The sequence below is a fragment of the Grampus griseus genome (genome assembly GCF_964374135.1).
Source record: "Grampus griseus genome assembly, chromosome: 18".
Classification (NCBI taxonomy): Eukaryota; Metazoa; Chordata; class Mammalia; order Artiodactyla; family Delphinidae; genus Grampus; species Grampus griseus.
The window spans coordinates 29,743,122-29,768,516 of NC_139012.1; the positions used below are offsets into that span (position 1 = coordinate 29,743,122).

The 25,395-nt window shown below is 38.8% G+C and overlaps 1 protein-coding gene across 23 annotated transcripts in view; it reads right to left on the reverse strand.

Moving 5' to 3' along the window:
* The window catches only part of LMO7 (LIM domain 7), a 121,563-nt gene that overhangs the window by 16,813 nt on the left and 79,355 nt on the right, over positions 1 to 25,395 (reverse strand). For 20 of the 23 annotated variants that reach the window (XM_082675850.1, XM_082675838.1, XM_082675842.1 and 17 more), the window contains 10 exons: positions 22,095 to 22,212; positions 19,875 to 20,017; positions 18,149 to 18,575; positions 16,188 to 16,496; positions 6,969 to 7,083; positions 5,750 to 5,911; positions 4,783 to 4,970; positions 3,486 to 3,546; positions 1,752 to 1,808; positions 1,558 to 1,599 (listed from right to left, as the gene is read on the reverse strand). In XM_082675850.1, coding sequence (XP_082531976.1) covers positions 1,558 to 1,599; positions 1,752 to 1,808; positions 3,486 to 3,546; positions 4,783 to 4,970; positions 5,750 to 5,911; positions 6,969 to 7,083; positions 16,188 to 16,496; positions 18,149 to 18,575; positions 19,875 to 20,017; positions 22,095 to 22,212 — 1,622 coding nt within the window. The remainder of the gene's footprint in view (positions 1 to 1,557; positions 1,600 to 1,751; positions 1,809 to 3,485; positions 3,547 to 4,782; positions 4,971 to 5,749; positions 5,912 to 6,968; positions 7,084 to 16,187; positions 16,497 to 18,148; positions 18,576 to 19,874; positions 20,018 to 22,094; positions 22,213 to 25,395) is intronic. The other 3 variants (XM_082675853.1, XM_082675852.1, XM_082675855.1) reach the window with 3 other exon arrangements.

A 25,395-nucleotide genomic window follows, 5' to 3' on the forward strand; every position in this document is an offset into this window, starting at 1 on the left:
TGCCAATATACTAAGTGACATGAGTTTTTTCAAACAACAGTACATTTCTCTCTTTAGTTCCATCTGTTTGTTACTCATCTTCCAAATTCAAAGTCAGTAAAAAGAAGAGAAACAGTGGATGCCAAAGTTTCATCTTATCTCTAGGTGCTAGAGCTGAGATACTGGTGTACTTATTTCTAAGGGTTCAGGGTTCTTTTATTAATAAAGTGGATAGTATTCTCATAACTTGGCCTAATAGAAGAAAAATTGAATTTCAAATATTACAACATCTACCAAACCCAATTTTTTTACTTGCTGCTATTCAATTACATTGTGACAGGTGTAAGTCACATTTTTCAGGCCTTATTGCTAAGGAGCTACTTTTCTGAAATAAGCCACCAACAAACATATTCAAGAAACATTTCCCTTTCCACTCCTATTATTTGAAACACAAAATATTCAGACTTCATGTGTAACCCTATGGGCAGAACGTTATTCTTTTTATTCTTATGGGGCCTACATAATTGTGTGTGCCTGTATGTAGTACAATGATTATAAACATGTAAGCAAATTTCATAAAAAACACTACCGTGCTGTATTTTTAAATTTTCCTGAAACCTCAGCTGTCAAATAAATTATTCACTTACACAATCAAATTTTTAAGAAAACTGCTTTGAGATTTAAGAAAATATTCTTCCCTAAAATAGTCTGTTGAAGAAAAGTGCGTGAAAATGGAGAAAGAAAAGGAATTGCTTTATTTTAGCCAATTTGAGCTAGGCGTATCACACAGTTTCAATTAAATTACCATAGAATAACAAGAGTTGAACAAAAATTATCGAAAACACAAAGGACACTGACACAAATGGACCCTTGTACATGCAGAGCTGGTAAGCTACTTCTATTTACAGTCAAAAAGAAATCTTAATTCACCAAAAAAGACTACGAATAGATTAACACAAAATACACAAATCCAGTAAGTACCATGTTATAAGGCAAGTTTGGAAATATTTTTGATAATCTTAAAAGTAAGAAATAATAACATTTTAGACACCAACAGCACACCCCCTACTGACTGTGCCATTGCATCTCAAATGTTGGATATTACTTTTAAGCTCTTGACTGCAAAGCACAGAGTTCAAACTGCATTCATGAGACAGAGCATTAGACAAACGTGAAAAGGGAGGAAATGCCACATGCACGGCACATTGTAACGCAGCACTGCCCGACTACACCAACAAAGAGAATCTCAAAATGTACTTGTTTACAGATGTGACCAAATTTACAGAGTGGTCCTATTAACACTCCAAAGCCATCATCCCAATAGCAATCAACAACTCTGTTCTTTATTCAGAGCATTTTCCAAAACCCAAAATTTGACTCTAAAAGTTGGCCAATTGTATGTTGGTGTAATCTACTATTATGCAATTTGTAGGAAGCAGTAAGGCATAAATGAAATTCCTCATTTCTTACTGTCACCCAGTGGCAAGTAGTGTGTGTTTAAACAGCATCTCAATGTTTTTAATTAAAAAAAAAACAAAAACTTCAGAGGTATACAAAGGACACACAAAGACCCATTACCACAGAGGTAGACCCATGAACTGTAAGAAAAGCCTGATGACCCTAGGGAAAGAATGGAAATGGGTTATGTTGCTTGGTCATAATGATGGCCAAATAGAAGAGGCTCAGTGCCCAGCACCACAGACTATCAGGAAAAGAGTGGAGAGTGGGAACAATTCCATGAAAGTACATGAATTGTTAGCTTGGCAGTTTACCTTGTTCAAAAAATTGTGATCGCCTTTTTAAGTTTTTCAAAGAAATAGGTTCAGAGGCTAGTTGAAAAATACAAACACAAAAAAAAACACATCAATACCATGTCATTCATTTTACTCTCTCACCACTGGAAAACTAAACGATACTTGATACATCTTTCCATTCTGTAGCAATATTATTTTTAAAATGATAAAACTGGTTGCCGTAGAAGATAGGGATTATTTCAATGCACAAAGACACACATAGTTTTAGTAGTCTATACTACATTCAAATTAGTAAAAGGAACTAATATTTTGATTAATAAATTTTAGCAGGTAGCATCACAGTTTCAAAGTAGCTGAAGTAACATCTTCCGTGCTAGATTACACCCCTTTAGGGAAGTGGAAATTAAAATGTTTTTGCTTAGGTTAATCAATTCAAAATCTTTTCTAGTACAGGAAGAATTGTTTGTAACTAAGATTTTTCATAGTACTAGTAAGTAAAAAAGGAACTAAAAATAATGGGGAGGAGGACAAGAAAATAAATATCCAGAGAACAATTCTAAAAAAAACCCAAATGCTAAAATTAAAATATTCTTCTAACTAGACTATTTTGCCCTAGTCTCCAAGATCTTATAGCCCCTAACTTTACATAAAGCAAGTAGAGTTCAATCAGATAAAAAAGAAAATATTCTGACTTCTACAGATCTGTCACAAGATTATTCCAAATGATTATGATACTTCAGTTTATTCATAAAATGTAAATGTAATTATTATTTGACACTAGTTGATATTTACTTATCTAAACAAAACCCTCAAATGACAGGGCCCGTGTATCACCCCATAGTCACTAACAAGTGCTCTGCTGAGTCAGACAGAACGGGACCTGCACATCTTAGATTAAAATATCATGAAGAAAAAAGCAGTCAAAGAATGCAATATCAAACAATTAAAATATAGTCACATGATTATCAGAAATTAAATACATAAATAATCAATAAAGGAAGGGAAATTTATAAATTTGGTTTGATTTTGACGTAAGGTATTATGAACTGACAAATGCAGATTCAAAACCACCAAACCACTGAGAAAACCCAGACCTGTGCCTGGCAGTCTAGTTTCATGCTAAGAGAAGCTTCATCCTCTTTGGGTTTCTTTCCCTGCCTATGTGGACCAGATCTTTCTTATTTATTTTGTGTGCCTAAGCTATAGCACACAGCATGTGGTAGCTCAATTATTTGTAGATAGACAGCAGAAGGAAGGGAGTGATGACTCCATAATGCAAAATTTCCCTAGATGCTATGTCTGCTTTTTCATTACAGATGGGCACTTCTGCTAACAACTGTTACTGCCACTGGCATTTCCTTATTACTAGCTGCTTCCAGGCTTGTCCCTTTCACAACATAAAAGGGAGAAAGGAAACCTCGTATTTAACTAAGATTCCCTTTGCCAGCACACCATAGCGAGAAGGCTGATGGCCTCGGGAAAACCAGTCTTTCTTATTTGGATTAGACACACAGGCACTCAAAGCTCCTGGACAGGCTGCCAAAGCTTTGTTTGCAGTTCCTGGACTATTCAACACTGGAACTGAATGCCCTTCCACCTGGCTGCAATTGGATCTATGCGCTAACCTCTGAGTTTCAACTTGCAGTAGATCAGTTTTGCTTTCACTCACAGATATTAATTTTTATAGTAGCAGAACTTGAGTGCAATGACTTCTCCTATATTATAAATGTAAGCTATTATGGTAATGTTTACCTTTTGATTCAAAAGTATTGCTTTCATCACGAATTCCATTAATTTCCTTTGATTCAGTATTCTAGAAAGGATAAAAATGCCAGTTAACAACATTCTCTCCAGTTGGACTTCAAGCTTAAATAATGCATTTCTCATTAGTGAAAATATCTTCTAATGACATGAATTTTTCACAGTATTAATATATTCTTTACAGCCTTTCACATATAATAGAAACATAATTTTTTCATTGTTCTTCAATATTTGTGGAAGAATTAATGACCAACTGTAAGCATGAATAGCTTTAAGTTCAATCAGTCATTAATTTTCCAAGAAACATGATGGGCCAAATAATCATTGGTCCATTCGGTTTATATTTATGAGTAAGCAACACAGTCATATAGGATTCTCTAACATTTAAACTTTTCTTATACAAGGTAGCAGGATCTCCTTATTACATGAAAGGGAGCATCTTGGGATGACAGCCATTATATCTAGGGAGTCAATATAAACACATTTATTTGCAAATTTAAATTTAACTATTACTTTGATAATTAGAAATTTTCTACATTATAATTATTTTAAATCAATTAATGTAACTGTGTATCTCTTAACCACATATGTAAATCTACCCATCACATTCATCCACACAAGGACTAAAACTGCTTCATGAGGTTTTAAAACTGCACACAATTACTATATCTATTTTACCAGTAAAGACTAAGGAAAGCATAGAAGTTATAGTGTATAATTTTACATAATTAACTACTTCACATTCACAAAGATCTGAGAGAGGGGTATAATGATGAAGGATTGGTAAGAAACACCTGCAGGGACTTTCCTGGTGGTCCAGTGGTTAAGAATCCACCTTCTAGTGCAGGGGATGTGGGTTCGATCCCTGGTCAGGTTACTAAGATCCCACAGGCCACGGGGCAACTGAGCCTGCCCATCACAACTACAGAACCCACGCGCTGCAACAAAGAGCCCACCCGCTGCAACTAAGACCTGACACAGCCATAAATAAATAAATAAATAATAAATAAATAAATGTATGTTTAAAAAAAAAAACCCTACAAAACATCACTATGGGGTCTTTTGATTTTTTTCATTATATAACTATTACTCTAAATTATTAATGAGTAGTGCCTTACGATTTTCAAAAATATATTTTATTCTCATTACTATAAATTACCTTATTCAATTATCTGTTTTTAAAACAGCATCAAAATTGTTCAAAGAAAGCAGATTCTTTCCCCCCACAAACACACTTCCTATAGTTGCTCTGCTCTACCCAAATACTCCCACTTCTCGAAATACTTACAGAATTCTGAAGGCTTTCTGAGAAATCAGCTGTTATTGATAGATTTGAAGATTTGTCTGAGCTGTAAATTCCAGAAGTTGCATCAATCCACTTTGTTTCAGGTGAACCTATAATTTTGGTAGCCATACTGGTGAGATTGAGGGTTTTATGCCGTGTAAATGGCAGGGAAGGCTGGTCTTTGCCCCAGTCTGATTGGCACACGAAGATCAAGAAATGAGTACACGTAAATGTTGAAGTTGAAAGAACGAAGTACTGAATGTACATATACAAAATACACACACAGAAGACAAACAAGTCAGATAGTGTGTGAAAGAAATGAAGAGTTTGGGCCTTTTACCAACAGATCACCTTCCAAAAACAGAGGGTTAGAGCATGTTAATAGTGAAAAGATTGGCAAATTTGCTGAATCTTTCTGTAAACCAGGACTGGGTATTATATTTTGATATCATAAGTTGGTAGGTCTGGAAGGCTTAACGCCCTTCCCCATCTAACCTCAACAATTAAGCAACACAATAATGAAATGTACATCGAAAGTTCTTCGCGAATGAACAACTGGGATATTGACCTACTGTGCTCTCTCTTATACCAGTTACAGTCATGATGCTGCAGAGGAAGTGAAACCATGGTGTAATTCTTAATATTCAACATCATCATATGACTTCCAAATGCAGATATAATTACAAGAGCCTTCAGCTGATATGTGCATTCAAAGCCAGTCCAGCATATAAATCAGTCAATAAATAATGCAGAATTCAGTAAATTTGCTAGTGAAAAGCTTTCAGACAGAACATCCAAAGAAGCATCATTCAAGACTTGTCTCAACATAACCACAAAACATCTTTAAGCCAAAAAATAAAAAAGTGAAACGAAGAGAGAAGAAAACGTTATTGAAGCGAGCTGTTATAACCACTTGCCAAAGACCAGTTCCCAATTTAGCAAGCCAAACACGGTGGTATAACCAACTCACCAGACTTTCCATAGCGCCTGATATCCATTACTAGGTTTCCAGTTTCCTGAGCATTAGCCATGGTTTCCTCCCACTCTTTTGTGTCCTTATGTGAAAACTTAGTGTTGTTGATAGCAATAATTTCATCATCTACCTGTAGCTGAGAAAATTCTGCTGGGCTACCTAAATAAAGCAAAATAAATTAAACTACCAATAAAAAATAAAAACATGTCCTACTAGTCACTGCTTATTTAAATTAAGAGAAAAAATGACTTCTTAATCTCACCTAATCACTTCTCATATTCTTTTCAGGTGCAGATGAGTCACAAAATTTCTTAAAGTTATCAAATATTTGAGTAGCTACAACATTACAAAGCAACCAAAGGCATTTTTAATCCTATAGAATGTATCTTCCTTAACGTTTAAAGGGAAATGATAAACCCATCTGTTCAATAAAATTTCTTTATTAACCCCCTAGGAAGAAAATTTTAAATTATTTTTAAATTAAAAATGTGAAATATATATTCCGCTTTAGCTGAGCTTCCAAAGCCAGATGCACTCTAGAATGGAGAAAAAAACAGAGCCGCTTAAAATGGCTTAAAATTACTACTTACCATTACCTAATTAAAGCAGCCCTGAAATTTCAAAGAAATAACCAAAGTTCACATGCATTTTTATATAGCTAAAATATGTAAATGAGGAACTCCTCATAAATACAATAGCTTTCGTTTTCATTTTAGGGCTTGTACTATTTTGCTAAGAGTTTCTGGGCTTGATTTGGTGGAGGAGGGGCAGTGCTTTTGTAAAAGTCCCAAAGCATCCTCAGGAGTCCTTGGGCAATAGATACATTAGGACGCTCCGAAAACATTGATTATACAGCACCTATGTATCCATCACAAACACAAATGATCAGGGCAAGTTCTTTCTGGCTCTTCAATTTAGCGTTGTTTGTTAGTATTTCCAAATATTAAGCCTAAAGTTTTGATAATTGAAGTCTGTAAAAGTCACAAAATTACGACCCTTCAAAACTAAAATTAACGAGGCAAGATCAAACAATATGTAATTTGTAACTCCAACTATCAGTCTCTGGGAAGAGGATGCGCCTCTTCACTTTACTGCTGCATTTTTCACATGTGTTTTCTCTTCCTCTATCAAATAAACTAATTTCTCTGGGGGCTTTTTGAACAGCACAGGACAACAAAGGAGAAGAAACTTCAGGAGAGCTCAATCTATGATTTACCTGGTTCGACTGATGCTACGAAGATCCTGGAAAAATCCCATTTTACTGTAAATCCAAAGTCAAGGCTGTTCCCAGGCGTCTGGTTTATGCTGATTCTCATATCACTGAACTGATCCTGAAAACAAACATGAAACGGTGGGATCAAGTGTCCCTGGCACCCACGTGGAGGAAAGTCTATCCGTGAAAGAAGGGAGGCTGCACGCAAGGTACACTTGAATTATTTCATGATAAACCGGAAGCTTCATTCTTTTCCCCTTGGGTTTGGTAAAACCTTCACTTACATAAATATCTCTGAGTTTATTATTTTGCTGCTAAAATCAGGGAAATCGTCATAGCCATAGATATTTTTCTTCACGTGCATACTATAAATCAGTTGATTTATATTGATAAAGCTTAGGCTTTTGCCCACCATACAGTTGGGTCTAAGTTACAGACCATTTTTTATAACCCAGGAATGAAGCTGAGTGAGATGTGTGTGTGTGTGTGTGTGTGTGTGTGTGTGTGTGTGTGTATACACACACACACACACACAGTGGAATTCAGCCATGAGAAAAAGGACATCCTGCCATCTGTGACAACATGGATGAACCTTGAGCACATTATGCTAAGTGAGGTAAGTCAGACAGAGGAAGACAAGTACGTATGATATCACTTATACGTGTAGTCTAAAAGCCAAACTCATAAAACAGAGAGTAAAGTGGTGGTTACCAGGGGATGGGTGTGAGGGGACAGGGCAGATGTTGTTTAAGGGTACAAACTTCCAGTGAATAGTAAATGAGCCCTAGAGATCTAATACACAGTACTGTGAGTACAAACAATATCTTATTATGATGAAATTTGCTAAGAGACTAGAACTTCCAACCACTAAAAAGAAAGGATAATTATGTAATGTGAGAGATGTTAATTATCACTACAACAGCAGTCACATAACAATATACAAGTGTATCAAATTAACATGCTGTACCTTTAAAATTTACACATATCTCAAATACATTGCAATAAAATGGCATCTTTGAAAATGCAAAAAAAGATTTAAATCATTTATTTTAAAAATGTCACAATACTTAAACTACCTCCAACATTCAATATATGTAGCCAAATAATTTTGAGGGGTTCATAGACACAAAATTCAGCTACCAGAATCACTCATCTAGGACTGGTACCACCCCCGAACGGGTATGTGAAAGTTTGGCAAGGCATTTTTGCTTGTCCTACTGCTGCATGAAGGTCGAGCGGTAAAGGCAGAGCTGCTACATTTGCTACAAAATGCAGAACTGGGTCATGCCTGAGGAACCACCAGTAAGATGCCAAGAGGGCCCCACTGAGACACCATGAGCTCCAGGCCACAACCTCCTTGAAGTAACAACAGCCCGCAGGCCCCAGAACTTGGACAACAGGCAGACCTCTACTTTCATCTCCATCCCTACAGTCCACAGCCACAAATTCTCAGTTTCACGGACTTTCTTAGGCCATTTTCCAAAACAAATATTTTAAGTTTTACACTCTAGTATACTAGGTCTGTGAAAATTTTAATTAACTTCCATAATTTACATTTTTTGTTTTGGGTAAACAGCAGACATAAAATTCAGCATGTGTTTCCCAGACTAGTGTTTCCAGTTCTTTGATTCATAATTATCAAGAACTTAGACTTAACTGTTTAAAAAGAAAAATTCTTCCTAAAGCCACTTTATTTTCCAGTAAAAGGCCTATAACTCCTCTATTTTAATTTAGCAGTTAAGTCCAGCCCTAGGACCAACAGGGCAATTCATGAGTTTTTCTACCTTTAGAACAAGTTTGAAATCTAAGTGACTATATTCTAAGAAACACTGTGATATTATATAAGAATTAGAAGACAAGGAAGGCATTGAATAAAGGATCAAGAACTTACTGTATTGTATGGAGATGAGTAATTAGTGTTGTAACAATACACACTTGCTCATTTGTTCAACGTACATTTATTGTGCATCTATTCTGCATAAAACACTTGGGAAATAAAGACGAATTAGGCATGGTCCTTGCTCTCAAGAAACAATTACTGACTCTTCAAAGTGGGTATGGAATTTTTTAAGAAAAAAATTGTAGCTAGTAATATAGAAACGTTTTCATCAGACATCATGTAAAGCAGTTGAAATATGGGAACCCAGATGTAGACAGTGAGAACAGTCATTAATGATCAGTCTGATGGATACCAATCTCCAGAGTATATCAAAACTCTGCTATGAATAGAAAAAATTACTGGTTAGTTCTACTCCTTAACCAAAACCACCACACACTTAAATTAGAGATGACTCAATGAAAATAAACAGTCGTCTTCACCACTTTTACCCCACTCTACTCCCCCCGCCAAATTCTGACCTAAAGCCAATTAGAGTGCAGAATCTATTGCTATATAAGGGCACAGAGACAAATGATGGGTTAGAAATTCCAAGACACTAATTGAGGTTTTTTTATCTTGAAGAATAAGAGACAGGATGGAGTTTTAATAAATAGTTTCAAACTACAATAAAGAATACTTTGTGGGAGAGAGCAAGTGAACATTACCCTTTTCCACCAAACATAGGATAAAAGAGAATGAGCTTAAGCTCTAGATGGCAGAGTGTCACAATTGTATTAGACCAGAAGAACTGTCCTCCAAAGGACTGCTCTTACCTTGGAGATAAATCTCTACTTGAACATAATAAAAAGGCAAATAACCACCTCTCTGAAATAGTTAATAGAGGAGGTCAGCCTTACTGTGGCTACAGCCTGGCAGCCTGTTACGTGGGTCCTGGGAGTGCACACAGGCAAAGGAGAGAGAACCATGTGAGCACTTACAGGACTATTTCTGTCAATGGCCAGGTGGCCTCAGGCATGTCACTGAGTCTTCCAGAGAATTTTCTCTCACAATGACATTAATTTTAAAGCTTTCTGTTTTCAAAACCCTATCTTCCAATGCAGACCATCTCCCTCCCACATCACAGAAAGGATTAAAGTAGGTGGTGGCAGTTCAGGGAAAGGGCCCCAGAGGCCCCTCTTGCATGGCCTCCCCACCATGACAGTCTCTCTGGCATCTCTGTGGAATCCTGGGTTCTTGAATTAAATTATCCTTGAGACTTTTTGCAGGTGAATATATCTATAATTATAGTCAAGCATAAACTATTCAACAATGATTAGGATTTCTACTTCCTTATTTTTCTTTGCAAGATATATGCCATGTGAGTATTCTACGAAGGGTCCGTGTTTCAGAAGATGACACTGTGGGAATTTCCTTTTGAACTGGATGGAACCAGGAATATAAATTATTGGGAGAAATCTAGATTCTTGATGACTGATAAAGAACTATCCCAAGTGGTTACAGTTGCCTATTCTGGGAAAGATAAAATACAGTCACCAACATATCAGCATCTAAAATAAAAATAACTTCCCTTAATTTAGGTACAATTTCAACAGAAATATACACTTAAATCTGAGATTTTAAAATAATGACATGGTGATCTGGCATAGCAATGGTAAGATTTATTTTTATGAGATCTGATGAATTAAGATTCTCGTATCAACACAGATGGGAATCAATAAACAACAGGGTCAATCAGATGCCCATTCTCCTCAAACTTTTTCAATTAGATAAACATGTTCCCTTAAAGAAAGCCTACTTAAGTTGATAAAACCAAATAACACTGAAAGTAGATTCAGGCTATAAAATCACAAATAACAGAGGAAATACATAATCTTTGATTTTTGTTACACGGCTCTTCAGTTTCTTTTTTCAGGGTCTTAGTGGAACGAGAACATAGTGAGTAGCCCTCAACTCATGGTGCAGCTCTGGCACTGGAGCTACTCTCCTTCACCAAAGATGCGTCTATACCTACTTGTTTCCCCTCTCCATTATCCGTTCCAAAGAAGCAGGTGGTGTTTCCAGCTCTACCACTTGAGTCAACCCATTCCCCAGCTTAGCTCTTACCTACCAAATCCATCTTCGGCCCTCATGCCATCAGGCACTACAAACTATTCTTGCTTACGGGAAACGGTCTTCCAAGTCACCCATTATTCCATTTTCTCCTGCCTTTTTCCTCTATCCCTCTGGCCACCTCTCAGCTTCATTAGTGTGTTCCTCTTTATTCTATTTTCTCTTTGTTGCTCTTCTTCACCCCTAGTCAGTCTCCCACCTTCCTGACCACAGGTTTTCCTGAGTCAACCTCATGCATTGTCATCAACTACTATCTACGCCCAACATACTCAGAATTAAATTCATTATCTTCCCCCCGAAACCTGCTCTTCCACCTCTTGCTTTTCACATGTTGGTTAATCACATCACTGTCTAACCAGATACCCAAGCTAGAAACATCAGGTTCTTTCTGGGCCTCTTTCCCCTTCCTTCCCCTAAGTGCTCCCCACACAACCTCTACACAATGGTCTCCCAAGCACCACCACACACATACACTTAATAAAGTGTCAGCAAGTCCACAAGCCATAAATCCATCTGGAACCATCCCATCCTTCCATTCTCCTTCAGGCTCTCATCTGAACTCAGGTCACGGTTTCCCCTCTAAATTGCTGTGGGTCACCTCCTAACTGGCTCTCTTGCCTCCAGCACTTCTTTCCCCCCATCTTGCTCACATCTGCCAGAACTTTAGTTATAGAAAATACCAATTATTATATCATACCCTGTTTTAAAATTGCTGGTAGCTCCTTATTGCCAGCTGGGTAGAGTTTGAAGTCTGCACCTCAGAATTAGATTCAGTTCGGGTGAGTTTTGATAAATATCTACCTTTCCTCAAAATAATTTTAAGAATGATTTTCTCTTTATGAACCAGAAGATATTTCAGTCCATATTGGCTCTAAAATTCTAGAGACATGGCCAAGTTAAATTAAGTCAACATTTGGTGTTTTAAGGCAGTTCTCAAATTTAAGCATGTCACATTTCAAAAAAAAATCGGGGTCGGAGAAGTTGCAAATGTGGCCTAAGCATTTAACTAGCCTAGGGTGTGTTACATAACTTTCAACTCTCAAGTATTTCACTGGTGAAAGTGAGTATAATACCACCTACTTTGCTAGGTTATTGAGAGAATTAAATGAAACATTTTAAAAGGTGCCAAGCCACATGGTTGATGGCCAGTAATTATCTTCTTTTTCCCATGGAAACAATGTTATACATGTAATATATGCTGGTTAGGCAGTTTCCAGATCAACTAAAGAAAATCCTATTTAACTCTCACACATGTAGCTCTAAAGCTAATAGAACTCGGTCAGCATTCAACGTATAATTACAGATCCAGGCACCGTACTAACAGTGAGCACAACAGGCTTGCTTCCTACCCTTAGATAGGGTAGGGGTCTAGTGAAGGTGACAAGCAGGTAAAATGCACAGGAGGTAGATGTGATAAGGTAAACCCTGGGTACTCTTAAAAGAGGTACTCTCGTAGACTTGGGCATTAGGAAGTGTAAAAATCTTCCTTCCTTCCACATGTATCATCCTATTTCTGGGTTCTGATTTAAAAATCTGGGGCAAAGGTCCTGAAATGTGGATTTGGATGAGATTTGGGGGCAGAAGGCTTGGACAAGACAAAACAAAACAAAACCCTGTATGCAACACCAATTTGGGGGAAAAGCCACATCTGTGAGGCAGCTGGAGCGGGACGGAGGACTCTGGGAGTCCCACTGCCTCCCCTTGTTCGGGTGCCCCAAGAATTGCCCTGGCAGCCCAGTCTGGCAGGGGAGGCTGGAAAAGAAGCAGTACCATAAGAGAAGTCTGTGAGAAAAGGGAAGAGAGAGAAACAGAACTCCAGACTAGCAATGGAGGTGAGAAAGAAACTCCTGGGCAGATTTTAAACGAGGTCATTTAAGTTCTTCCCTCATTAAGTCTTTGCTTCTTTATGCCATGAACTCCCTTCTTACCACAGTTCTGTGAGAGGCTCCTAGCCCATCTCTGCCCCCAGATTTCGCCTCCTTCAAATAATTCTATATAGCATCACAGTGCTCACATTCCTAAAACACTCCTTAATCTTAAAGAACCTATAAAGACCTAAATTACCTGCTGAATCAAGTTCATACTTCAGTCTAGTAATCAAGGCCTTGAATGTAATTCAAGTCAATAAATACTTAAGTGCCAACTATGGGTAAAGGCTATGGAGGGTATAAACAATACCAGAGAAGGAGAAACGAACATATGGAAAAGGAAGCATTCAGTGAATGAAACTTGCAAGGGTAGGAAGTTCAGTTCCAACAAGGGGGAGGCGATCTCTTGATCCATGAAGGAACCGAGCTTCCTGTGCTTTGAAGGAACAGGAGAACTTCAAAACACAGAGATGGGTGAAATGAACATTTTTAAATAGGGCAACAATAAGAATAAAAATATATATGATGTGTTCATGAAAGTATAGGGTATGTTCCAGAAATATCAAGCAGACTCATGTGGCTAGATATCACCTACTTCCGCTCTCTTTCTCACAACACAGGGCAGTGAAGGCAATCTTGAGACAAACTAACTGAGTTCAAATCCTGACTCCACCACTCGCTATGCTGCATGGCCTTGGGCAAGTAACATGACCACTTCATGCCTCCATTTTCATGGCTACAAAACAGCAATAAGAGGGTCACTGTGAGGATTAAATAAAACAATGCCTTGCGAAGCCTGGTCGGCATAGCAGCTACTCAGTAAACATTAGCCGTTTCGGCACTACAAAGGGAGTTTGGGAACAGTCATGAGAGACCTCGGTGTTCCCCTGAGTGCTTTGAACTTCACTGAACAGACCACAGCATGCCACTGGGGGCTTTGAAGCAGAGAAATTACCCAGTCCAGCCCGGCATCATGCAAATTAACCTGGTGCCAGCCTTGTGTAGAACGCACAAAGACGTGACTATTTACTAAGTGTTTGCACGGATGAGGGAAAGGGCTGGAATTAGGGTAGCGGAAGCAGGGATAGAAAAGGGTAACAACATCAAGGGAGATGCTGTAGGAAGAAATGAAAGGACACTGCCAGCACAAGTGTGAGTAAGGAAGAGGACCTGAAGAACACTCTCCTACAAAGCTACCAAGATGTCTACCTGAAACTAATATAATATTGTAAATCAAGTACGCTTCAATTAAAAGAGAAAGACATCGGGCTTCTCTGGTGGCGTAGTGGTTGAGAGTCCGCCTGCCGATGCAGGGGACACGGGTTCGTGCTCCGGTCCGGGAAGATCCCACATGCCGCAGAGCGGCTGGGCCCGTGAGCCATGGCCGCTGAGCCTGCGCTCCGCAACGGGAGAGGCCACAACAGTGAGAGGCCCGCGTACCAAAAAAAAAAAAAAAAGAGAAAGACATCTAGATGTTCAGCCAGACACCATGTTTTATTTTTCTGAACTCCTAGAACTATGTAGTTTGGAGGAGTGTTGCGTATGCCCTGGCCATACTGGTCCTAGGCTGTTTTGTGCATTCCCAGCCCTTTTCCCAAGTCAGTCAGCTCCTTCTCAGTGACAAGAGCAGGGTGATGCTACATAAGCTACTTTCCTCAGAGTGCAGACGTGGACACACCAAGCATCTCAGGGATAGGCAAGTCACCATACGATATATACATTTGTTCAAGAATTCCGATTGCTCCACTTATTAAGTCAAGCCTAATTTTGCCCGGTAGCATTCCATTTCAAGTTGGGTGACTAAAGAGCATAAATCCACTAATGATAAAACCTGAAACCACACCATGTTAACTCACATTCCTCTGAACTGCTCTAACCTGGAAGCCACACCCACACCCTCTTTTTCTTAATCCACTGATGCAGCTAGTCAACTGCCACCCTGAAGGAGTTACCACCACTGAGCACACAGTACAATAATCAGGCTGTTGCGTGGGATTTGCTGTTTGAAAAGGCGAAGGCAAACAGGCAAGTCCATAAAACAAAAGACACCTTGCTTCTCTCTTTATTATTCATCCATGGTACCTTATGTTCCCCAAGCATAACAGAGGCTACAGTCCTCATCCACTGAGACTGATGATGCTAATTACGTATTCCCAATTCTTTAAAAGTGAAGTTAAAAAAATAATTTACAACCAATGATTTTAGCAACCTGGAGAGACTGGATTTAGATATCTTTGTAAATATACATGGGAAAACTGAAAGAACTATATCTAAATGCTACAGAGTATCTCTAATGATGGGATTACCAAGTCATTTTTCTTATGTATGTTTTCCTGCATTTCCAAGTTTTCTCAAGCACAGAGTACTTCATAATCGCAACGAAAAAAAGCTTACTTTAAACTTGTAAAGCTTTCCTGTACTAATAAAAACTAACGATACTAAAATATGCTGTATCATATTTGACACAGAGATATTTCATTAATATAACTTGGGCCAAGTTATATACTTGATGTTGTGCCTTGGGAAAAAAATACACTTTAGTAAGGCATCAGAAAATGCTGGACTAAGCCACAGAACCATAAAAGCATCTCCACACTAAGGGGTTCATACAACTATCAAACTGCTTATTGAAGGTTTTTCTCTAAAAGAGAAAAGTTTCTTTCTCTTCTCTAGACAAGCAACAACTCTTTAGCCTATGTGTAAAACATAACTAAAAGAACATTCATTACCTAATAATTCTCTTAAAGTCATCTGTGGGATTTTCAGTAGGAAAAACTACAAATGCCCCCAGTCCTTCTTCATCTGATGGTATATTTTATTTGGACTCCAAATGTTAAAGAACGCAATTGTCATACTGTAACTAAGCCTCAATATTCCCCTTAAAAGAAAAGGAGTGGTACAAAATTCTAGGCTTCCCAAAGTACAAATTAGTATCGAAAGTCACTAGGATTTTTCATATGGTAGAGAAAGAAGTTCCCCTCTCATGTGTACCAGTTTCTCCTTGTGGTCAGTTCACTTCCCTGAGAAGGGGCTTTTATTACCCATTTTCTATTAGACCTGCATCTAAAACCTCCTGAGTGACTCCTGCACCCAAACCCGGACTACTGAGTGCTAACGGTGCAAGGCAACAGCTGCTGAAATGGGGAGTAGAGAGCAAAGCCAGCCAACTCCAGGGAGACTGGTCCAAAAAGTCTCCATACACCCATATCACAAGGGTCATCTGGATCCATCAACTCAGAGTTGGAAGAGATCTACTTTCGCCAAGATCTGTTACAAATAAAATGCAATGTCATTTCCTACATTATCAGCCCAGACTGTAGTGCCTAGAGGTTAGAAACGTGGTTTCCTGATTTAATTACTTATGTTTCTGGGCAGCAGGTGATTGAAAAGCCTTCCCAAACCCACCTGTGATCTTGAGACCTCTGTCTGTGGTGAGCTTCTCCCTTCTCCAAGCTCAGACGTTAAATCAGGGCTAGATGTTAAAGATAACGTGTCTTTCGAAGTGGCAGCCTGGCCCTGGGAAGGAGATGAGAAGGTGGGTGTAGGAGAGAGCAGCCTCATCACACTTTCTCTGGGTGCTGATGCCTCTGTTTCGCTGGATGACCTGGACGCAAGCTGGCTCGTGTCAGGTCTTTGCACAGAGATGCTGACCGAGCTGCTTTGGGTTCTCTTAATGCCTTCTACGTCTCCATTATACTTCCAAGAATCATCCATCTAAATAGGAAACATCATTTTAAACTTCGTATTCTGTTAGATTTCTGTTTAAAAAGCATATACATTAAATTAATACTTTAAAGTAATGAAAGTAATATATACCTCCCTCAGCAAAGTAACTCCTACTAAAAGCTTGGCGCATGGTTTCACACTAACAGATCCGTACATATGAAGTGGTAGGAGTAGTTATTTTTTACAAAAGTGTTTATTTTATAAACAGACCTCTGAAACTTGCTTTGACCATCTACATCACTCCAGGTCAACAGACAGAAATCTAAACTAGATCAACTGAATACTTCACACTATGGATCTCTACAATTTATTCATTTGATATGCATTCAATGTCATTTAAAGTATACCAAAAATATTGCACATCTTTTTATAACCAGAATATTTTTATAGCACAGATTCCCAAAAGTAGACTTGCTGGACGAAAGAATATTTTATGTATGTAGTATAAAATATTATTTATATATATATATATATGTATATCTTTAAAAATTGTAGCAATGCACTCCCAAAGTAATGTATAAGAATGTCTCTGTCCCTGCATCCTTGCCAACACTAGACGTTTTGAATGTTTTAAATCTTTGTCAATCTCATGGGTGAAAAGTTGTACAGCTCATTCTTGCTCTAATGAGACTGAACACGCTTCTATGTACTTTATGTTACCAACCATTTAAATTCCCTCTCCCTTGAACTATTCATTTCTGTATTCACTTTTCTACTGTTTATCTTTCCTTATCAATTTGCATTTTAAATCTCAGGGATAGTAAACCTATATATAAAATACATTTTACTAATATTTTTCTGAGCCTATATAAATTGTCTTTTGGACTACATTAATGGTGTCTACCATATAAATTTAATTTTTATGTTGTCAAATATGCCTGTATTTACTTAATATAATGGTCAGCGGTTTTTCTGGCTAGTTTAGGCAGGCTTCCCTCATCTTGAATTTTTTTAATCAAATTTTTTCTATTTTCGAATTTTAGCATTCCTCATTGGCAGAGGGAAAAGGAATTTGAACACCAACGTGCTCAAGACTGTATTGCTTCCTTTTAAATAATTCAAAATAATACACTCACTTTCAGCCCTGCTTCATTCTCAGGGCAAATGAGTCTATATCCTTTAAAACCCCAATAAAAATATGTATTTTTTGAACCATGAGATACATTTTAATAACTATAATCAAATATATCAAGTTCTAATGAAGTGGGAAATCAGGAAAAATAGAACTTTGTACATAATCACCTGAAAATATTTAGGTTAAACCACATGAAATTGCTGTTTTGTAGGTCAAAAAGAACTGACTATTGGCAACTTCATACAGTGCAACCTAATACTTTACAAAAGATATATTTGAGAAAATATGACACTAAAAAATAAATGCTCTGCCTTAGAATGTAGATTACTTATTTTTTAAAATGTATCAGCTCGACTTTCATTGAATTTAAAGTTTAATCAGTTCTGCATCGTTGCTATATTTTAAGCATTAAATGTCTATTGAATCTAAATTGGTAAAAATACAATTGCTTTATATACAAGTTATATACATTTTACCCATCAAGTATCTGTAACTCAAACCTCTGCACAAGTTCACCGGTATTTTGCGCTGGCGAACAGACTAAGTGAAGTAGAAACACGTTTACCGTGTAGGATCTCGGGAGTGATGAGATTCCCCTTGACTGAGATCCAAAAGGTCTTGGTGTGACCACAGACGTTAACCTGGCCGCATCAGTTTTCTGGTAACTTCTAGGGAGAGCAGCTGAAACTCGAGTTGACTCCATTTGTCGTGAATGCTGAGAAGACAAAGAGGCTGGGCGTTGTTCTTCCACGGGGCTTTTCGAAGGAAGCTGAATTTCAGCTGTGATAGTAGCCTCCCTTTTTGCAAAAGCTGTAGAATCTTGCTTAGGCATTTCCGTCGGATAAGTGGTTCCCTTCTCTTCTACTCTCTCACTCTGGGAACTTACTTCTGACATAGTCAGCATAGGGGGAAGTTTTTCTTCATTCACTCCATCATCAGAAGAATACAGTTTCCTCCTCGATGTCACTGTAGACATCTGATTTGGGGATTCCCTTAGCAGAAAGAAACACCAAAACCACAAAGTTAGGCATTTGACACACAGAGATGGAGAGACAGATGTTATTTTGGTCATTAACATTAAAAAATGGGTGGGAACAAAAGGACTACTGACTTCATATCATAACACAATATTAAGAGAATGTGGGAATAAATACATGCAAATTTTTTAATGTCACACTAAGAAAGATTAAGAGCTTGACTTTTTTTTCTTAAAGAGGTTAAAAAAAAGTCCCTGAAGTATATGCAATTGTAAAGAAACTTTAATAAGAAAACTTTAATAAGGGATTATTCAAAATTTCATCCACAAGTGTATAACGCTTCCAAAATTAACACACTATAACGATAACTAATTGACGACCAATTTGAACCCTCCAAAGATGTGGATTTCTTAACAGGGTTGAGAGTTTTCTTGTACACAATTTATAATAGCTTCGTAAAAACAGAAGACCACAGAAGATTCAGACTTTCATTAAGATCAAGTTAGTCTATAATTTCACACAGCTTGATAGAATTTCCATGGAAAATTATTGCAGATTAAAAGTCACCATTCCTGTCTATAGAGAGGCTGATGAAACAGTCTCACGGCTACCATTTAGTAAGGAGTACCTCTCAAGCCAACTGCATTGCGTTTAAGTGAATGAAACTGTGTTTACCACTGGCTTCTAGGGGACAAAGGAGCTTTGCTTAATTTCACCTGACAGCACATTTCCTTTTTGACATTATCCTTAAAGACTATTTGCCTTCTCCCTGACCTGTAAATATCTCAAGGTTTCACACAGTAACTGCTCCACAGGCAAGTAAAAATTGGACCTTTATCCTGTTATGTTGCAATGAAAAAAAATAAACCCTCACACTGATGTTTATATAGTCTTCCTTTAAAAATACAATTTTAATTGCACCACGAAGACATGAAAAAGAACTTTGCTATACTTTTACACAATTTAGTTAAGAGTAAGAGCTGGTTTTATCCGACCATTCCATTCCTAAATTTACTTTAAAAGGAGAAAAAGTTGTTTATTTTCTGCATATATAGCCAATCCTGCATGTGAATATACAATGTAAAATGAAGAAATTACGTACACCACCCTTAAGGACTCATTTCTTTCATTAATCCAAGTCACTACTTATTACAGCAATACTCTGCTTTTTCACTGCAGAGCAAAATGCTCGAAGGTTATGCACATTTAATGACAGTTTAATATCGGTGCACATGCACATCCCACTACACTTACACAAAATATCTATTTCTAACACTGGTATCTCCAACCCTGAGATGCATTCAGCCTCATTACCTGTCCTGCAGCATTTCGTTAAATGTCTTAGATCTTCTCTCAGACTTCTCAAGCGACTGCTTCTCAATCTCTTCCCTCTCTTCTTTTTTCTTCTGCAAATCTGAAGTGTAGCTTTTCCGACGATCTTTCCATTTTGCAAGGTCCTGACAGAAGAAAATCACATCAGCACAGGCACACCTGAATTTCTACACACCCTCTCCAGCAGTGAGAGCGCGCCAGAGGATCCCATTACATCGCTGAAACTATTCACTACAACTTTGATGCCAAGGTGCCCTAATTTTGCTTTTTATAGCCAGCGTTTCTGTACCAAGCCTTTTATCTCATGTATCTGTCTAAAAGCCCTGACCTAATAAGATAGGCCCCATTTTTGTTTTCCCAGGTAGCCTGCCTCACTTGCCCATTTCACAAAGAATGCTAAATGCTTGTAATTAGATGCCAGGTCAGAGAAGATCAGGAACTGTTTCAAATTCATTTCCATCTCACTCCAATAATCTGACTCTTACACAAAATGACATGTTTCACTAGTCAGACTGGAAGAGAAACGCGACTGTAAAATGGCTAAACGTAGAAGCATACATTTAACAAATACTGAGTTCAATCCCTACTTTGAGACAAGGGGGCCACAAACACAGATGAATAAGGTGCACTTCCCCTCAAGGAACTCTCAGTCTAGAGGGAAAGACAGACAGGTAAATAAAGTTCAACAATGAGTGTGATAGGATTGTGTGAGAGAGCAGGGATCCAAAGGAGAAAGTGATCACTTCTATCCCAGGCAGGGGAAGGCGGAGTTTGGAAAGGCTTTAATGGGGAAGCCAGCCTCAAGTATGTGATTTCAAAGCGGGTCAACTCCTCATAAAGACAGGGCAGTAAGGAGGATTACACGGGAACAAGTGGACATCTGCTTTCCATACATCCAGGAACCTAAGTCTCACCTAGCTGGGTGACCCCAGGACAATCAACCTAATTCTCCTTTAAAATTAGTCCCAGCAGCCTAAGCTGGTTCTGACACCCAGGGGTTAAGACAGTTTGGATGGTACCAACTTTTCTATGTCATCAAAACAGAGAAATCCCATGCTTCCTAGTGGCACTGCAGCCCCAACAGAAGCTCATGTAAGCTTCTCAAACTGAGAGGAAACTCATCCCCAGGGCACATATATACCCTTTGGGAGCAGACAGGGCCATTCCTGCTTCAAAAAACAGCCTGAAATCCATATGAACTATTTTCAGAAAGAACAAAAGCAGTGCACATTAGTCCTACAAGGTAACCAGCGTGAATTTTCGTCTGACTTAACCTAAGGGATAAACCCTCCATACCTCTCATTTTCAGCCTCAGTCATCATGCATTTTGGCAAACTGACACTGAATTTCTGTTTCTTGACAATTAAAATGCGTTCCCAAATAAAAGAGGAACTGGAATTTAGAAACATGGCCAAGGCAGAGGTTTCATCTGTATTATGTAATCTTTAACTCCTTGGAAAATTAAGATTTACTATCTCTAGCCCTTTTGTTTATGCTACCACTCAACCCTCTTACCAAAAGGTTGTCCTCAGACTTCTTTGGGTCTGCTCTGTGTAGTTTATCTATCGTATTTCTTTACACTCCTTTGGTGTAAAACAATTAACGCTTTTTAAAAGGGTAGAGTTCCCTTCTGCCGGGGACAAAACTAAAGGTTAAATCTTTATCCAAATGTCAGCACTGTAAAAACACCTAATTTTGATTCACATTAGATAACTGCTTTTTCAACCAAAATATTACTGAGTTATAATTCGTATTTCTCCCCAAACCTCCTCTATTAACTCTAAGAACCCTTTCCTCTCTCCCTGCTGATACCCAGTGTCTGGGCTGGACCCTCTGCTCCCCTGTTCTCCCTAAACCTTGAGCAAAGTGTTTCCTTTCATGAGCATCGGTAACAGTCATACGCCAAGTTCAACCACCAAAGCAAGTAAACAAGTTACCTATACTGCACGGAAGCAGCTTCTCATTTTTGAGAACTCACAGAAAATATTAGAAGACAAACAGCTTCCGTTTTATACAATGGCCTTTAAGATATGTAGCAGTAATAGACCAAAATGGTTAAAACATCACATTTTCTACAGAACTGAAATCTGGAATAGCAAGGAAAATCGTCCCTTGAGTATACTGACTCTCTTTTTAAAGAAGGAAGAGTCAAACAAATACATCCTCCCTGCCTCCCCACCTCCCACTAAAAATAATACTCACATCCTGCCATTTCTGATCTTGTTCTTTTAACTGTGACTTTATTTTCTGCATCTCCTCGTAACGCAGCTGACGCAAGTTCTGAGCATCCTCTGCGCTGACATCACTCATGGACTTGCTCCTACGACAAAAATACCCATGGTAACCAAGGTTCATGTGACCGGATTTAAGGTAAAACTGGAAGGTTGGGCTTATATTTGGAAATTCCATCTAAAATTCTGCAGTACTACCTAGATGCTTTCGTGATAATATCACAGAAATAGCACTACAGAGATAAATGGTGTTTTTCCAAAACGCAGAAACAAGAGCCTAGCACTCAAGTCAAGCATGAATTCTTTCACAAAATGGCTAAATGAACCCTGAACAAGTCTGAAAAAAATAATCCAATGTTCATATTTAGGTAGTCGATGCAGAAAAAGATTACTTTAGGAAAAAAATAATTATTAGTCCCTAGAATCACCTGTCTTTATTTTTCTATCTCCCCCAGAGATAATCTTTTAAGGTTTGGCTGCCTTTTCTGAGCACTTATTAAATAATTTAACGATTACCTGATATTTTCTCCTCAAGTTCAATACCAGAATAAATGTGCCACTGCTTCTCAAAGATTCTATAACATCCGCCCCACTACTGCACTGGGCTTGGTCTCAAAGACCACAGGTGGTTTTTCCAATAGCCAGTGACAATATAACCTCTATTATAATCCTCTTTTTTGTTAAGGCAGCTTTCGTTTTGTCCATGTGTGACCCCTGCCGTGAGGACGTACTGCGGGTTAGGTGTCAAAGAGTTCAAGCTAGGGTAGTTTGAGGAGAGTGGGGTGCCGCCCATGAGGCACGTGTGCTGTACACGCACACAGAAGGGTATGGTGAGCTACACCAGAGAAGGGAGACTGAGGGAGGCCTCCAGGAAAGAGAGGTGTCAGATCTGAATACTGAGTAGCAGTATTCAGAGAGAAGAAGAGAGAGACACAGAGCTTTCAAACGTGGGGTGCCCAAAATGTTCTTTCCTATCAATCTTTCTAAATTTTTATTTCATTGTAACTGACTCCACTTTTAGTTATTTAAGTAACTCTGCCTCTCTTTCTTGAGCCCCTAAGTTTGCCTTCCCCAAGACTTTGCCATCACCACATTTTTTTAATAACATGCTTGCCCTTAGCCAGCTCAGGAATTCAATTACATTCTCTATGTAAATGACTCCCCCAAATCCACGGCCTAGGCCCAGTCTGAGTCAATTCCAATTGCTCATTAAATAAACATCTCTGCACGGCCACCGTAAAAGGATAATGGAAATAATACCTAGAAAGGATTTTGTAAATGGTAACTTACTAAACACATGATTATTGTTGATGTAGCCAAACTCAATTTTGTCTCCAAACCTGCTTTTCCTCTTATCAGTGATGCTACCTGCCCCCAATTACCCACATTTGAAACCGAAGAACCATTTTTCACCTTTCTCTCTCCCTTCTCCCTAGTTATCAAGTCCTCTTATTCAGTGTCTTTTTCTTTCCATTTCTATTGCCAACACCCTAGATCAGACAACAGTCAACTCTTACCTAGACTTTTTTAAAAGCTTCTTAAATTATCACCCAGGCTCCAAATCCAGTAAAGGTCTCTCCTGAACTCTTCCCTCCAACTTAGAAACCCTTCACCAGTATATATGCCTTTTTAAATGCCACTCATTCCTCAGGATCCCTGCAAGACTATAGTCTGGTTGGGTGCATGCAACTTCCTGTTCATTCTCTGCTTAGAAGTCTCATGGGCAACTCAAACTTAACTTGACAGACCAAAAACATGGTCTCACATCTTCCTCATCTCAACAAAAGTCAACTCCATCCTTTCATATTATGGGCCAAAGATCTTTTTTTGTTTGTTTGGTTTTGGTTTTTTTTGCGGTATGCGGGCCTCTCACCGCTGTGGCCTCTCCCGTTGCAGAGCACAGGCTCCAGACGTGCAGGCTCAGTGGCCATGGCTCACGGGCCCAGCCGCTCCGCGGCATGTGGGATCTTCCCGGACCGGGGCACGCACCCGTGTCCCCTTCATCGGCAGGTGGACTCTCAACCACTGCGCCAGCAGGGAAGCCCTGGGCCAAAGATCTTTAAGTCATGCCAGATTCCTCATTCTCTTATACATAACTGATCCCATCAGGAAATCCTGTCCCTCTACCTTCTAAATATATCTAGGGGCAACCACTTCTCACCACCTCCACCACTGCCATCCTGATCCAGGCCCTCCTATCTCCTGCCCGGATTATTACAATAATCAGTCTCCCTGCTTCCACCACTTTCTGCACAACAGCGTATTCTCAACATAGCAGCCAGAAGGACCTTTTTGAAATTGCACTCAGGTCGTGACAGAACTCCACTCAGCACCCACCAGTTTCTTCCCATCTCACCTGAGTTAAAAGCAGGTTCTTCCAAGACCTTCAATGTCTGCCACCACCTGGCCCCTTGCCTACCTCTCTGCTCTTGTCCCCACTGAGCTCCCCTTCACACACTCTGTTCCAGCCAACTGGCTTCCCTGCTCAGGCCCAACCTCTTCCCTCCCTGCTCTTAATCTGCCTGGAATGCTCTTCAACCGAATATGCACATGGTTTATCTCTCACTTCCCATCAGCTGCTTAAATGTTACCTCAGGGGTTTCCTCCCCTGACCACCCTACAAGACGAGCTAATGCCCCTCTCCCCTGACTCACATTATCCCTCGTTTTCTCCATAGCGTTTATCACCATCTGAATTGTATGGTTATTTACACATCACCTGCCTCGCCCTGTGAGATTATACAGCAGGAATTTTGTCTGACTTGTTTGCTGCTGTATCACCAGCGCCTAAAAGAGTGCCCAGCCCCTGGTAGGTGCTCGTAAATGTCCTAATGACCTAGATAATCTTCTCCCACTTTGATAAAGTCTTCCTGCAAAAAGCGATGCTTTAGTTATACCATTCTTGTGGCACTTAACACTCAGCACTATGTCATATGTAGTGTGCAAGCATGCACGCATGTTGAGCTTTCCTCCCTCACAAGTTCACATGCTGCCTGGAAGGACACATGCAGGGCATGCAGGACGCACTCATTTAACATCTGTGGTAAGAATGAGGTATGATTTAGCATAGTTAATCATGCAAAATAAACTAGCTATGAAATGTTTCTAATTTTGTAAGAAATTGTGGCTCCTCCCCAAAGTGTTATACAGAAAGCTTTATAGGATTTATTCAAGAATATTAAGGAATTACATATATGAGTACATATATGAAATTATATATTGAGCTGTTAACATCATATATAATTAACTAGGTATGACTATATAAAAATCATC